Source organism: Siphateles boraxobius, unplaced genomic scaffold, assembly GCF_051911475.1.
Source record: "Siphateles boraxobius isolate OS27281-9 unplaced genomic scaffold, OSU_SipBor_1 25, whole genome shotgun sequence".
Lineage (NCBI taxonomy): Eukaryota > Metazoa > Chordata > Actinopteri > Cypriniformes > Leuciscidae > Siphateles > Siphateles boraxobius.
Window position 1 is genome coordinate 34,470,606 of NW_027508866.1, and position 13,563 is coordinate 34,484,168.

General features: G+C 43.5%; 2 protein-coding genes across 2 annotated transcripts in view; both read left to right on the forward strand.

The window, feature by feature from the left end:
- Positions 1-107: 107 nt before the first annotated feature.
- tfpil (tissue factor pathway inhibitor-like) lies at positions 108-5,441 on the forward strand. Its single transcript, XM_077242034.1, has 6 exons — positions 108-276; positions 1,051-1,245; positions 1,334-1,498; positions 4,665-4,730; positions 4,894-4,972; positions 5,071-5,441. Exons 1-6 carry the CDS (start codon positions 207-209, stop codon positions 5,126-5,128), a joined length of 633 nt encoding a protein of 210 aa, XP_077098149.1. The 5' UTR covers positions 108-206; the 3' UTR covers positions 5,129-5,441.
- A 7,738-nt stretch (positions 5,442-13,179) lies between these two features.
- LOC143750563 (myosin-IIIb) overlaps positions 13,180-13,563 on the forward strand; it is a 59,317-nt gene continuing 58,933 nt past the window's right edge. Inside the window, exon 1 of the mRNA XM_077243710.1 lies at positions 13,180-13,464. Within this exon, the coding sequence (XP_077099825.1) occupies positions 13,363-13,464 (102 nt within the window). The 5' untranslated portion in view covers positions 13,180-13,362. The remainder of the gene's footprint in view (positions 13,465-13,563) is intronic.

Genomic DNA, 13,563 nt, shown 5'->3' on the forward strand with positions numbered 1-13,563 from the left:
AAACAGTACTATATGAGACCATAAGAGGAGTCACTGTCATGTTTTATGACTGAAACTGGCTTGAATGTGAGAGAAACACACCCTGATCATAAAAACTGAGCTGATAAGAGGGTCTAAAGGACGTGAGCTGAGCTACTCGGTACAGAACGAACAACTGCTGGCGGTTAACAAGACGAACTATAGAGTCAAATCTGAAAAATAGCACGATGAGTAGCTCTACAATGTATGTTCTGATGGTGGTTCTGGGATTTGGTGGCGTCTGTGTTTTTACATTGGGTGAGTTCTGACAGACCTGGGATTTTTGTCTTTTCTGGAGTTATACAGTATGGTTGCTTTACAGGAAGTGTCTACACTGGGGGAAAGGGAGTTGGATGTACATTAAAACAATTTTCACTCAGAAACTGCTGTTAAATTTCACAAATAATTAAAGAAATGACAAGTAAGATTGAATGAAATGGGAAATGTCGAGGTAGAACAGTTAAATGTATTTTTTTTTGTGTGAAACGTATTTCAATAATCTTTTTTTACAACTTCGAAAAAATCATTTTTACGGTCTATTCTGTATTAAAAGTATTGTATAGTGTTAATAATTCTTATACAGATGATAATTCTAATAGACATCCTGTTGCATGAGTTAGGACACATTCATTCTTAACAGAAAAATAATTAAAGAACTAGAATTTATTGTCAGTAATATGCATTCGATCAATTTGCATTGATCACTATCCTAACCACAACCTATAAACACACTTGTAAAAGTCACACATTTTACCATATTTTAATGTAAGTCTAAGGATAATAAAATAAAAGTGTAAACAGGTTTAGTCTTTTAAAACCATTCACAATATGGACACATTTATGCCTTATACTGACAGCTCCGGTTGAGTTGTTTGCATCCTTGTTTTTTAAGTATTTAAATTATCATTAAAAAAATAATTCATGCATTTAAGCAAAGGCCTCTAGATCAACAATTTGTATTACAAATTTCAGGTGTGAAAATTCAGGTACACCTTTGATGAGATATTAATGAATGATTTCTGTTCTTCTCAGACCCAGCGTGCACAGACGTCAGAGATGAAGGAAACGGAACGGAAAAGATGTTGAAATATTGCTATGATTCCCAGGCACAGTTATGTGTGCCTTTCTTCTACAAAGGAGAAGGCGGGAGCAGGAACCGCTTCGACAGTGATAAAGACTGCATGAAAGCATGTTCTCCAAAAGGCGACCAGATGTACCCGGATGACGGTAAAACAACCACCAAGTAAATACCGTATTGGTTGATTTTTACATGAGTGAAACAATGTTTTATTTTTCTTTCCTTCATGTTTGTCAGAAATGGCCTGTTCCCTGCCAAAAGACAAAGGCGCCTGTTTCGCCATGATCCCAAAGCATTATTATGACAACGAAGAGAAGGACTGCCGTATGTTCTTTTATGGAGGCTGCCAAGGAAACGCAAACCGGTTTGATTCCCGAGAAGATTGCCATAAGCTGTGTCTCGGTTAGTTCAATTCAGTTTTTTAATCAGTATGGAATCCCAAAATGTTGTGGAAATTAAAGTAAATTCACTCAGATGAGTTGGATATGGAGGAGTTTAGGAGGTTACGGTTAGAGATTAGGAGGAGACGGCAGCTTTAAAGATGAACTGAAATGAAATTTGAAAAAATGTGATAACAGATGTATTTTATTTATTCTCATTGGTACAATTATTAAAATGGCAGAATTTGTTAAAAGGGATAAAATGGTACATTGAAAATGTTGTTGTTGTTACACGGGCGCCGCCATGTTGGATTTCAACATTCGACTACGTCACTGGCATGGCAGGCTACTCCGTTGCCAACCACCATAGCAGTGCTAGCTTCTTTCTACCCCCTGCCTTTACATGAAGCGTCTGACATCAAATGTTTTATTTAGCTACAAGTCCAACGCATACTAGAATCCTTGATATTCGGCTGAGGGGAAAAGATGTAACATTAACGTTAGTTCACTGCACAGGATGGGAAGGGAATCTTATTCATCCTTCCCAAATGCCCCCTCGCCCAAAAAGTGAACTGCCGGCACGCTGTTAATCTTAACAGTCGGAGAAAAGGATATAAGTTAGCCTAGCCTAGTCCACTCGCCAATTCGTAAAATACACTCTTACATACCAGCTACTTTTGGGGAGCTCCAGCGTCTCAGCTCGGACATCCCTTAGAGATAGCATAGCCACCTCCAACACGTCTCTCTCACCGCACAGCATCCGAAATGAATGGTGCATGGTGATGCATTTTTGCCGATCAATAAATGTTCCAGGTTGACCTCTCTTCAACAGATCGACTCAGATGCAGTGTCCATGCTCAGGCTGCGCCCGCGCCTACACACTCCCCCCCAAACGATCCTGTACTGTATGTGTCGAGGCTGAAACTGGTCGTCCTCCATGTGGTGGTAGTCAGATACTACTTTTTTTTTTTTTTTTTTGGTAGTCAGATACTATTGGCCTGTCCCTCACATGCTCAAATGCGTAACTCATGCCATTAAAATTACTCATTTTCGTGTGTGTATATATAATATAGGTCTTGCAGCTGTTGACCCCTTTTCAGTTGGTAAACATGGTGACGTTTTTCTGTGGGCGGAGCTTAGGTGGTTGCTGAACGATTCCTCTGGCCGCTTCCGTAACGTTAGTTTGCAAGTTTTGTTAGCTTGTTTTTTAACAATGACTGGAGAAAATCCGATTTTATCTTAATGTGCAAGGTCACTCACTGTCCAGGACCGCGATTGTTATTTGCAAAAGTTTATTTTAACAGACGGAACCAGATTGGCTGACCCGTACACGCTCACTCAATGGATGGACGATCTGACAGGATTAACGTTAACGCTAGGCTCAGTCCTACACCTATCCGATAGAGAAACCGAGCGTAAAGACATACTGGGGTCATATAAATCTTTAGATACCTATAACTATGTGATGAATGGTCATGTACAAGACTTGTGTGGTACGATCCGCAGTTCTGCCTAGCCAGCGCCAAGAAGACGACAATGTAACGTTAAAGAGTGACATTACGGTGCAATTTTAATGATGTGAATATTTTCTAGAAATAAAAATTCCAGATACAGCATATTCATTTTTCATTGATTCTTGCATCCAACAACACAACAAGATGACATTTAATAATAATAATAGTAAATTAAGCTCCTTATTATGTAGCCGAATCTGTGCTGGTTTGTATTGGCCGCCTGCAGTTTTCCCTTTGTTTTGCCTCAGCTAGCGCCGTGACGTCGGCTCGAAATTGGTCTATATACCTTCGCGGGTCCTTCCATGCCAGTGACGTCATCGAAATTAAAATGTTTAATGCTGCGTGTTTCAAGGCACTTCAGTGGGCCTTTAAATGTTATCCAACTTTCAGGGAATGTTCTGTCAAGGTTCTCTTAAATTAATAAACAAACATTATTCCAGTAGCATTAATAAAATGTTTCTTTAAAGTTATCTGGTCTTTAAAATAATGTTCTCAAAACGTTAGCACAAAAACATTGTTTATTCGTCGTTAAATACGATATATATATATACATATATATACACGATATGTTTTTCTGAAACATTTAAGTAAACATTTTTTTATGTTACTACTTTTTTCAGAATGTGCAAAGTACATTCAAAAGTATCCTTTTTAAAAATGAAAAAAACACTAAATGGAATCGCATAAAACCGTGAAAATATTGTAAAATGTAATTTATTCCTGTGATCAAAGCTGAATTTTCAGCATCATTACTCCAGTCTTCAGTGTCACATGATCCTTCAGAAATCAGTAATATGATGATTTGCTGTTCAAGAAACATCTATGATTATTATCAATGATGAAAACAGTTATTTTAATTTGTTACAATATTTCACATTTTTACTATTGTTTTTTTGATCAAATAAATGCAGCATTGGTGAGCCTAAGAGGCTTCTCTTAAAAACATACACAAATCTTACCGATCCCAAACTGTTTGAACAGCAGTGTATATAAAGCCTAGAAGATAAGATACTGTTCTGTAAGTTCCCTTTGTGACACAAGTTCTTTCACATCAACTGTTTCAGATTCAGATTTCAGTTTCAGATTTCAGTTTCAGATTTCATCAAGGACACATTCAGTCGATCAAAAGTGACAGTAAAGACATTAATAATTTGACTAAATAAATGCTGTTCTTTTGAACTTTCTATTCTTTAAAGAATCCAGAAAAAAATTATCACAGTTTCCAAACACATAAAAAAATGAAGCAGCACAACTGTTTTCAACATTGATAACAATCAGAAATCTTTCTTGATCATCAAATCACCAGAATGATTTCTGAAGGATCATGTGACACTGAAGACTGGAGTAATGATGCTGAAAATTCAGCTTTGAAACACAGAAATAAATTACATTTTACAATATATTCACATAGAAAACAGCTCTTTTAAATTGCAATAATATTTAAAAAAACATTTACTGTATTTGGTCCCATAAATGCAGCTTTGGTGAACATAAGAGTCTTCTTTGAAAACAGACGCTATCTATATATATATATATATATATATATATATATATATAGGCCCATACCTACACAGGTATTCGGTGTTCAGCGACTGTATGTTGTTCTGTAGTCCACCAGAGGTCAGTCTGTTCTGACTATCCTGATCTCACTGACTGTGTGAATGTGTTTTCCAGCCAGATCCGGACGGCTGTTTGGAGCTGCAGATCTGCCAAACCCTGATGAGAAGGGTGTTAGTGCAGGTACAGTCAATATATATACTGGTTGCTTCTGTTGTGGTTTGGCATAAAAGGGCTGTTGATGTTTTAACTGCACGCTTCATTATTAATATGTTTAAATTGCATCAATGAACTTTTATTGAAATGTCCATAAACACATTTGCATTGTGTATATTTCCTCTCTCAGGGCTGATCGTGGGTGTTTTGGGTGGAATTGTGTTTGTTGGTGCTGTTATTTCTGCTATTGTGATGTTTGTGCTCCATAAGTAAGTATGAAGTGATGGATGTGTTAACAGCAATAAGTAATTTAAAGTAATTTTACCATGATTGAGAGTGTCTCTGAAATGTTTCTTTTCATTCATAGGAAAAGCAAGAAAGCAGAAAGGAAGCCAGTGCCGACCTCTGATATTGAAATGAAATAGATCTTTGTTCACAACATGTATCTGTAAATATGTTGTTAGTGCTTTTATACCCTTTATACTAGTCATGTTTGAGTAGTAACAGAACAATTGGGCTTAACTGATACATATATATAGTGTCCATGATAACTTTTATTTTTTTTGACTAGAAGAGTTCAGCAGTTACATATAAAAGCAATCCATCTGTTTTGTTTCCTATGACAGCAGATATCTGATGTTTGAGTTTCACAAAATGTACCTGATCAAATGTACTGTACTTAAGATGATGTATGATGTAACAAAAAATGGCCTTTCTGTGTTCTATATTGCTTTTTAATGAGAAATTGATTTAATACAATAAATCAAGACCAAAAAAAGTTATTTTATTTTCCCCTGTATTTTAGTTTAAAACATTATTGTGCAAATACAGAAGCGTCTAACCAGACGTGCAAATAGCTATAGAAAATAGCTTTAGTATTTATATATATATATATTTTATTATATCATTTATTTTAAAGTGGTGCATGTTTAAAGATACAGATGGTGAATCAGTGCAAATATACAGTAAAGAAAATACAAATTAACAGTAAACAAAAAGTTATTTGGTAGTAAATGTTGTAGAAATGACAGTGCAAATACCATGCTAAAGAGATTGCATTATTTCAAGTGTAATTTAGGCCTGTTCATTTATTTTGGCCACATGTGAAGGCCTGTTACATCATTCACAACATTCAAAGAGGAGCTGTCTAATTTATCCCAGTAAGGTGTCAATCACATGACCATGACACATCATCCAACCCATGATGACCTGTTTCCATAGAACACACTGCTGACGCATACTGTAAAGTTATAAGAATCATAAACCATATTGCAGAACTGAAATGTGTGTAACTGACCCATAATATCCACCAGATAATGACGTGTGGATCAAATAGCAAAGTTAGAAATCTCCCACTGAATAAATCATTGATCCCCATTAATCTGAATATCCACCTTAACAACCAAAATATTGTTTTCTCCTTCTTAATGTTTTGAATTGAACTACAACAGTGTTATTTTAGGATTAGCTACGTTTATAGCATTCATTAATATTGAATTAGCTTTTATTTTTACAATTTTCATTTATTTTTGTAATTATTATTAGTATTTTGTATTTTTATTAGTATTAGTTTTATTAGTATTTATAAAGCACAATAAAAACAGTAGTTTACCACTGTGTAACTGTACAAAACCATGCTAAAAGTTACCTACATTCTTCAAAATATCTTTTGTGTTCAGCAGAACAGAGAAATGCATACAGGTTTGGAACAACTTGAGGGCATGCTTGTTTTTGCTACGGAATAAAAAAAAAAGTAAAAGATAGGCTAAAGGCTTTTTATCTCGCAAATTCTGACTTTTGTTTCTCAAAATTGCACAATATAAAGTCACAATTGCAAGTTAAAAAGTCAGAATTGCAGGATATAAAGTCGAAATTGCGAGAAATAATGATGTAAACTCGCAATTATGACTCTTTTCTCGCAATTCCGACTTCTTTCCTCACAATTTCTCACAATTGAGACTTTATATCACGCAATTCTGAAAAAAAAGTCGGAATTGCGAGAAAAAAGTCAGAATTGCGTGGTTATATTTTTATTTCTCGCAATTGAATTTCTTGCAAGTAACTTCATTTTGCAAACATTATGGGATAGTTTTGAAAGTTGAACATTTGGAAACAAATCGTAATGTTTAAAAAATGTTAGATGTTAGATTTTTTCATAAAAAAAGCTTCTGAATGATGTTTAGCTAAATAATGTTTTTATGTTAATGTTGAGAGCATTATTAAAGACCAGATTACTTTGAACAAACATTTTATTTACTTTACTGATAGAATGTTTTTTCAATACGTTGACATTAAATGTTACCTTGGTGACACCGTAATATAGGATATGGACAACGACTCGGTTACTAACGTAACCTCGGTTCCCTGAGAGGAGGGAACGAGTATTGCGTAAGTAGCTTACGCTATGGGGAAAACTCCTTTTCTCGAGAATATTGAAGTCTTTATGTAAAACGCATTGCAGCTGCACAGCTGACAGCAATGAACGAAGGAAGCTCGGTCATTGGCTGTGCTGCGGCAACTTGCTCGAACCAATGACGGGGCGACTCTGAATGCGCGTCCAATGAGCGCGCTTCGCGCCCGCGCGCGTCAGAGCCCGCCAAGATGGCCGTGGCCAAGAGCTATTTATTGGGCGCCCCGTCATGAGAGTTCTTTAGGTTAAAACGACTGAAGCGAACTAACCAAGCACAAGCACGGCAGCTTACGCAATACTCGTTCCCTCCTCTCAGGGAACCGAGGTTACGTTAGTAACCGAGTCGTTCCCTTTCGAGAGGTCTCTCCTATTGCGTAAGTAGCTTACGCTATGGGAACACCATGCAAAACGCCGTGCGTGCTGAACTTCGCCTTATGATAGCCAGAGGCAGGTGCCTGAGGTGAAAAGCAAAGTTATCATCCAACTAGCCGGCAGAGGCGAGCTTTATATGTGGGAAAAATACAGAGCGGCTAGAAGGCGCTCAGTGTGACACAAGCACATACATAATCTAGATACGAACTCGTAGTTCAACTAGTATCATGCTGATAGTACATTGGAATGCAATGTCGGGACCTGTAGGTTGTAGAACCTGATAAATGTGGACGGTGAGGCCCAGCCTGCCGCCGCACAAATATCCTCGATCGGTATCCCGCTCGACCATGCCCAGGAAGAAGCCACACTCCTGGTGGAGTGTGCTTTGACTCCCCAGGGGCATTGGAGTCCCTTAGCTTCATAAGCCAGCGCTATAGCCTCAACTATCCAGTGAGAGATTCTCTGCTTTGAAACGGCGGAACCTTTCGTACGGCAAAGCATACAAACAGTTGTTCTGTCTGTCTGAATAGGGCAGAACGCTCCAAATACACTCTGTGAGCCCTAACGGGGCAGAGTAGATTAGCGTCGTGTTCGTCTGCTGGAGACGATAGCGCAGTTAGGGAGATAACCTGTGCTCTGAAGGGAGTGGTGAGCACTTTAGGAATATACCCATGTTTCGGTCTAAGGACGACCCTACAGTCGTTAGGTCCGAATTCTAGGCAGGCAGCGCTTGTCGAAAGCGCGTGCAGGTCGCCCACTCTCTTGACCGAGGCGAGTGCCAGCAAGAGCGCAGTCTTGAGCGAGAGCAGTTTAAGGTGCACGGTTCGGAGTGGTTCGAACGGGGGCCCTTTAAGAGCGTCTAGGACAGTAGCTAGGTCCCAGATCGGCACTGAGGGGGGGCGTGAAGGGTTCATCCTCCTAGCGCCCCTTAGGAAACGAATAATTAGGTTGTTTCTTCCCAATGGACGTTCCATTACAGGGTTGTGTGACGCTGTGATGGCCGCCACATATACTTTGAGCGTGGAGGGGGTGCGGCCCGCCTCCAGAAGCCCTTGTAGAAAAGCGAGTACGTTCGTAATCTCGCATGTCTCAGGGTTCAGGCCCTTGGCATTACACCAGTCACTGAACACTTTCCATTTCTGGGCATATAAGCTCCGCTCGTGAGGTTCCTGGGAACCCGTTGAGGGGCCATGCATGAAGGGCCCACAGATCGGGGCGGGGATGAAATATCATCCCGCTGGCCTGACTGAGGAGGTCTGGCCTCAGTGGAATCGGCCGTGGTGCAGATTGCATTTGCATCAGATCTGAAAACCATGTTTGGTTCTTCCAGAGTGGGGCTATCAGAAGCACTGCGTTTTTCTCCTCTCTGACCCGACTGATGACCTGTGGCAGCATCGCGATCGGGGGGAAAGGCATATAAGGGGCGGCTCGGCCAGCTCTGGGCGAGCGCGTCCGTGCTCTTCGTGAAGAAAAGAGAGCAGTGCGCGTTCTCCTTGGAGGCGAAGAGGTCGATCTCCGCTTTGCCAAAGGTTTTCCATAACCTTTGAATCATCAGCGGGTTGAGAGCCCATTCTCCTGGGAGAATCTTGTCTCTGGATAGCATGTCTGCCCCCTGGTTCAGGGCGCCTGGCACATGCGCTGCTCTCAGCGAGCGCAAGTTGTGCTGGGACCATAAAATGAGTCTCCTGGCCATTGAATGCATGGAGCTCGACCTGAGTCCACCCTGGCGATTTATTTACGACACTACCGTCATGTTGTCCGTTCGGACCAGGACGTGTTCGTTTTTTAGATGTGGAAGCAGGTCTCTGAGAGCCAAAGCGACCGCTTTCATCTCCAGACAGTTTATGTGTAGGCGCTTCTCCGGGTTTGACCAAAAGCCTATTTTGGAGGCATCTGTCGTTATCATCTTTCTCCTTGTGTTCACACCCAGACTCACGCCTGACTGGTACCAGTCGGCGGCTTTCCAGTGCGTCAGGGCTTTTATACAGCCGTGGTTCGCTCTGATTAAAAAGTGCCCCGAACGCCACGCGTGAGTAGGGACGCGGCTCTTGAGCCAGCGTTGGAGAGGGCGCATATGCAACAATCCTAGCTGGAGTACGGCCGATGCTGAGGCCATGAGACCGAGCATCCTCTGAAACCGCTTGACGGGGGCGCGCGCGCCCGCCCTGAATGATGTTGCAAGGCGCCAGATGGTGAGCGCGCGCTCTGATGAGAGACGCGCTGTCATTTGCATCGAGTCTAGAACTATTCCCAGGAAAGAAATCCTCTGGCTGTGAGATAGTATGCTTTTTGCAAAATTGATTCTTAGACCCAGGCATTCTAAATGGCTGATAATCCAAGATCTGTGTGTTATTAACTGACTCTCTGATTGTGCTAGGACCAGCCAATCGTCGAGATAATTCAGTATTCGCACTCCCCTTCGTCTCAAGGGGGAAAGTGCTGCGTCCATACATTTCGTGAATGTACGGGGAGCCAGGGACAGGCCGAACGGAAGTACTGTGTACTGGTAAGACTGTCCCTCGAAAGCGAATCTCAGAAACGGCCTGTGATGAGGCGCTATTGGAATGTGAAAGTAAGCATCTTTCAGATCCACTGAGAGAAACCAATCTCCTGGGCGTACTTGCGCGAGCATATGCTTGGTTGTTAACATTCTGAACGAGCGAATCATTAGTGCTTTGTTCAGGTGTCTGAGATCTAGGATGGGGCGGAGACCACCATCCTTTTTCGGGACGAGAAAATAGCGGTTGTAAAAACCTGCCTCGCTCATAGAGGGGGGAACAGTTTCCACAGCGCCCTTTTCTATTAGTTTGCGCACCTCGGTGCGTAGAACCTGTGAACACTCCTTTCTCACTTTCGTCTCGACCACAGTCGTAAAACGTGGTGGTCTGCGAGCGAACTGGAGCGAGTATCCGTGCTTTACTATATTCAATACCCATTTCGGCATATCTGGAATGTTTTCCCATGCCGCTGCGTGTACAGATATGGGCTGAATACAGGCTAGGGGCGGGCCGCTGTGACGTAGGGACCCGGCCAGCGAATCGTCTGAGCTCGTAGCTCTCAGAGGCACGGGCGCGCGCTGAGCAGCTGAGTGAATGGGCGCGTGTGTGCTTACAACAGCGCGCGCTATGTCTGTAAAGCTCGCAGCCTGAGCTGGGGTTGTGTTTGACACTGTAAGGACATTGTTTATAAGTGGGGGTGCATAAACAGTGGTAGGCACACTTTTATAATGTTTCCCGCTTTTACTGGGGATGAATTCATAACTGTGTGAACAGTGCTTGTGTGTAGTGGTGCTTACATGACCGTAGGCACGGGATCTACATTCATGGGGCGCGCAGCCTGAGCTGGGAATGAAATTGGCACTGTTTTGACAGTATCTGGGAATGCACACTTTGTGGACATGTGAACCCTTAGTGACACAGGCAGAAAAATACTCTTTTTGTGTTTTCTGTGCGTCGCCGTAAAAACGGCGTTTGTTTGCAGGTGAGCGAGCTCTGTGACTGGCCCATTGACTGCTGTATGGACATTTCCAGCCGCCTGTAAGGGGACTGGGTAATGTTTGAGCTTTTGCAGAGAGAGTGGTCCGGCTTTTGCGAGACATGCACTCTCTCTTCTCATTCCTGTGGCTAGGACGGCTTTCGAGGCTCAGGGTTCAGCACAATCTTGGGCCGAGGACCCCGTCGCTCAGGAGGCGGCTTGCGGTTGTGGGAGCGCGAGCGGCGTCGAGCGTCAGCATGAGGCGCGGGCTGAGAGGCGGTGGGAGCTGTTCTAGCCCGCTGCGGCTGTGGCGGTCTCTGTCTGCTCTGCGATGAGCTGGAGCGCTTGGGCAGGAAATGGCGCATAGCTTGTGAAGCGTTCTGGGCCTCAGTGAAGCGTTCGGCGAAACCTTTAACCGCCGGTCCAAACAGCCCGCTGGTGGAGATAGGCGCGTCGAGAAACGGCGCCTTATCCGCGTCCTTCATCTCCGTCAGAGTCAGCCACAGATGGCGCTCGAGAACAGTCAAATTATCCATGGCGCGGCCAATAGACTGGGCGGTGGCCTTCGTGGCTCGCAGAGCTATATCAGTTGCGCTGCGTCCGCTGCGTCCTGCGCTGCGTTTTAGGTCCTTAAAGGCTTCGGGTTCGGGGCCAGACTCGTCCATAGAGCGGAGAAGCTTAGCTTGGAACACTTGAAGTACCGCCATTGAGTGAAGCGCTGATGCAGCTTGGCCGGCGGCGGCGTAGGCCGACCGGCGAGAGCAGAAGTAGTGCGGCAGGGCTTCGAGGGGTGGGAAGCTTTGGCTTTCCATCCGGTGGTGGAGGGCGGGCAGAGATGATTGGCCACGGCCTCCTCGAGGGGCGACGTTCCCTCGTAGCCTCTTTCCTTCGCGCCGTCCACAGAGGAGAGCGACGAAGAAAAAAAAGGCTTCAGACGCGCAGAGTGGGGGGCTTTCCATGACTTGGTGAGTTCGTCATGAACCTCCGGGAAGAAGGGAGAAGGCCTTTGCCGAGGGGCCTGCTGGCGCCCCTGCAGAAACCACTCATCCAGTCGGCTTCGGGTTGGTTCTTCGGGAGAAGACCAATCGAGCCCGAGGTCCTCTACGGCCTTCGAGAGGACGCGGATAATCTCCGTATCCATGGTGGAGCCGCCGCTCGTGCTAGCTAGCGTCGACGGGGCGGGGTCGAGAGTGGAGCCCGGCCAGTCGTCCGATGCAGCGTCGATGGACAAGCTGTCATCCATTCCCCCATCGTCCTCGGACGCGCCGAAAGTCACAAGGCCCACCGCTCTGCTAGAGGGGTGTGGGTCCGGCTGGGTGAACTGAACCGGCGGTGGGGAAGGCAAGAGCGGTGGTGAAGCACGCGGAGACTGGCTCGGCCATCTAAAGAACTCTCATGACGGGGCGCCCAATAAATAGCTCTTGGCCACGCCCATCTTGGCGGGCTCTGACGCACGCGGGCGCGAAGCGCGCTCATTGGTCGCGCATTCAGAGTCGCCCCGTCATTGGTTCGAGCAAGTTGCCGCAGCACAGCCAATGACCGAGCTTCCTTCGTTCATTGCTGTCAGCTGTGCAGCTGCAATGCGTTTTACATAAAGACTTCAATATTCTCGAGAAAAGGAGTTTTCCCCATAGCGTAAGCTACTTACGCAATAGGAGAGACCTCTCGAAAGGGAACTGAAGATACTTTTTGGAGCTCAACACAGCACCAGTCCTTATGCACTTTCATCGTATGGAAATGAGCAGTGTCATCATTCTGCTAATTATCTCCATTTGTGTTAATAGAAAGAAACGATAGGAGATGGATTGATTAAATGATGGTGGACTTTTAGGGGTGAACCCTTTTCACGTTTATGGGTTTCTCAGAATCGAATGTCGTCATAGAACTATGGGTAAACATCTATAGAAGTGAATGAGACACTACAATAAAAAATATCTCATATTTCACAACTTTCAAAAAGAGTGGGAAAAAAAATAGAGGGAGATTGATAACGGCAGTCAGAAGAAAGAAAGACTTCACTCCCACAGCCGCTCTATTAGAAACACTCTCATAGCAGCGTAAACTACTTGTTGTAAATAATTTGGTGGAAAGGTAATAAAAAACAAAATGTAGTGTTATAAGTATAGCCTACGTCATTAAAAAATAAAAATATATTAAAAAAAACTTTGCAGTCTGTGAAAAGGGTCCATGATATTGTGAGGAAAGGGTTAATGATAGTGTCTATTAGGGCGGGGAGAGAGAGAGAGAGAGAGAGACGCGCGAGTGCGCGCACAGAGAATCAACTGAATCAGCCACTGAAGTGAGCGACCAACCGTGGATCCTCGTAACACGAGCTTTTCTTTTGTCATGCGAGACGGTAAAATTTGACAGTTAGAAGTTGACGTATAGTATAAGAGACGAACGATGGAGGCAAACCTGCCTGAAGATCTGGCGAATCTGTCAGAGCTGGACGAGAAAAGTTTGTTGGAGGTTTTGACTGGACGTTTTACACAGAACCTAATCTATGTGAGTAAAATACTCAACTTAAGACGGGTAAAAAGATCTAAAAAATTCCACAAATCAGTGTAAAGTGTGAGGTAAACCAGCTGTGTTCAAGGTTTATTA

Bases quoted from the DNA above. Each gene is read 5' to 3' on its own strand.
- tfpil (XM_077242034.1), top strand. From the start codon at position 207: ATGAGTAGCTCTACAATGTATGTTCTGATGGTGGTTCTGGGATTTGGT. The intron at 1,499-4,664 runs GTTAGTTCAATT...TGTGTTTTCCAG, and splicing joins TTGCCATAAGCTGTGTCTCG to CCAGATCCGGACGGCTGTTT. The intron at 4,731-4,893 runs GTACAGTCAATA...TTCCTCTCTCAG, and splicing joins TGAGAAGGGTGTTAGTGCAG to GGCTGATCGTGGGTGTTTTG.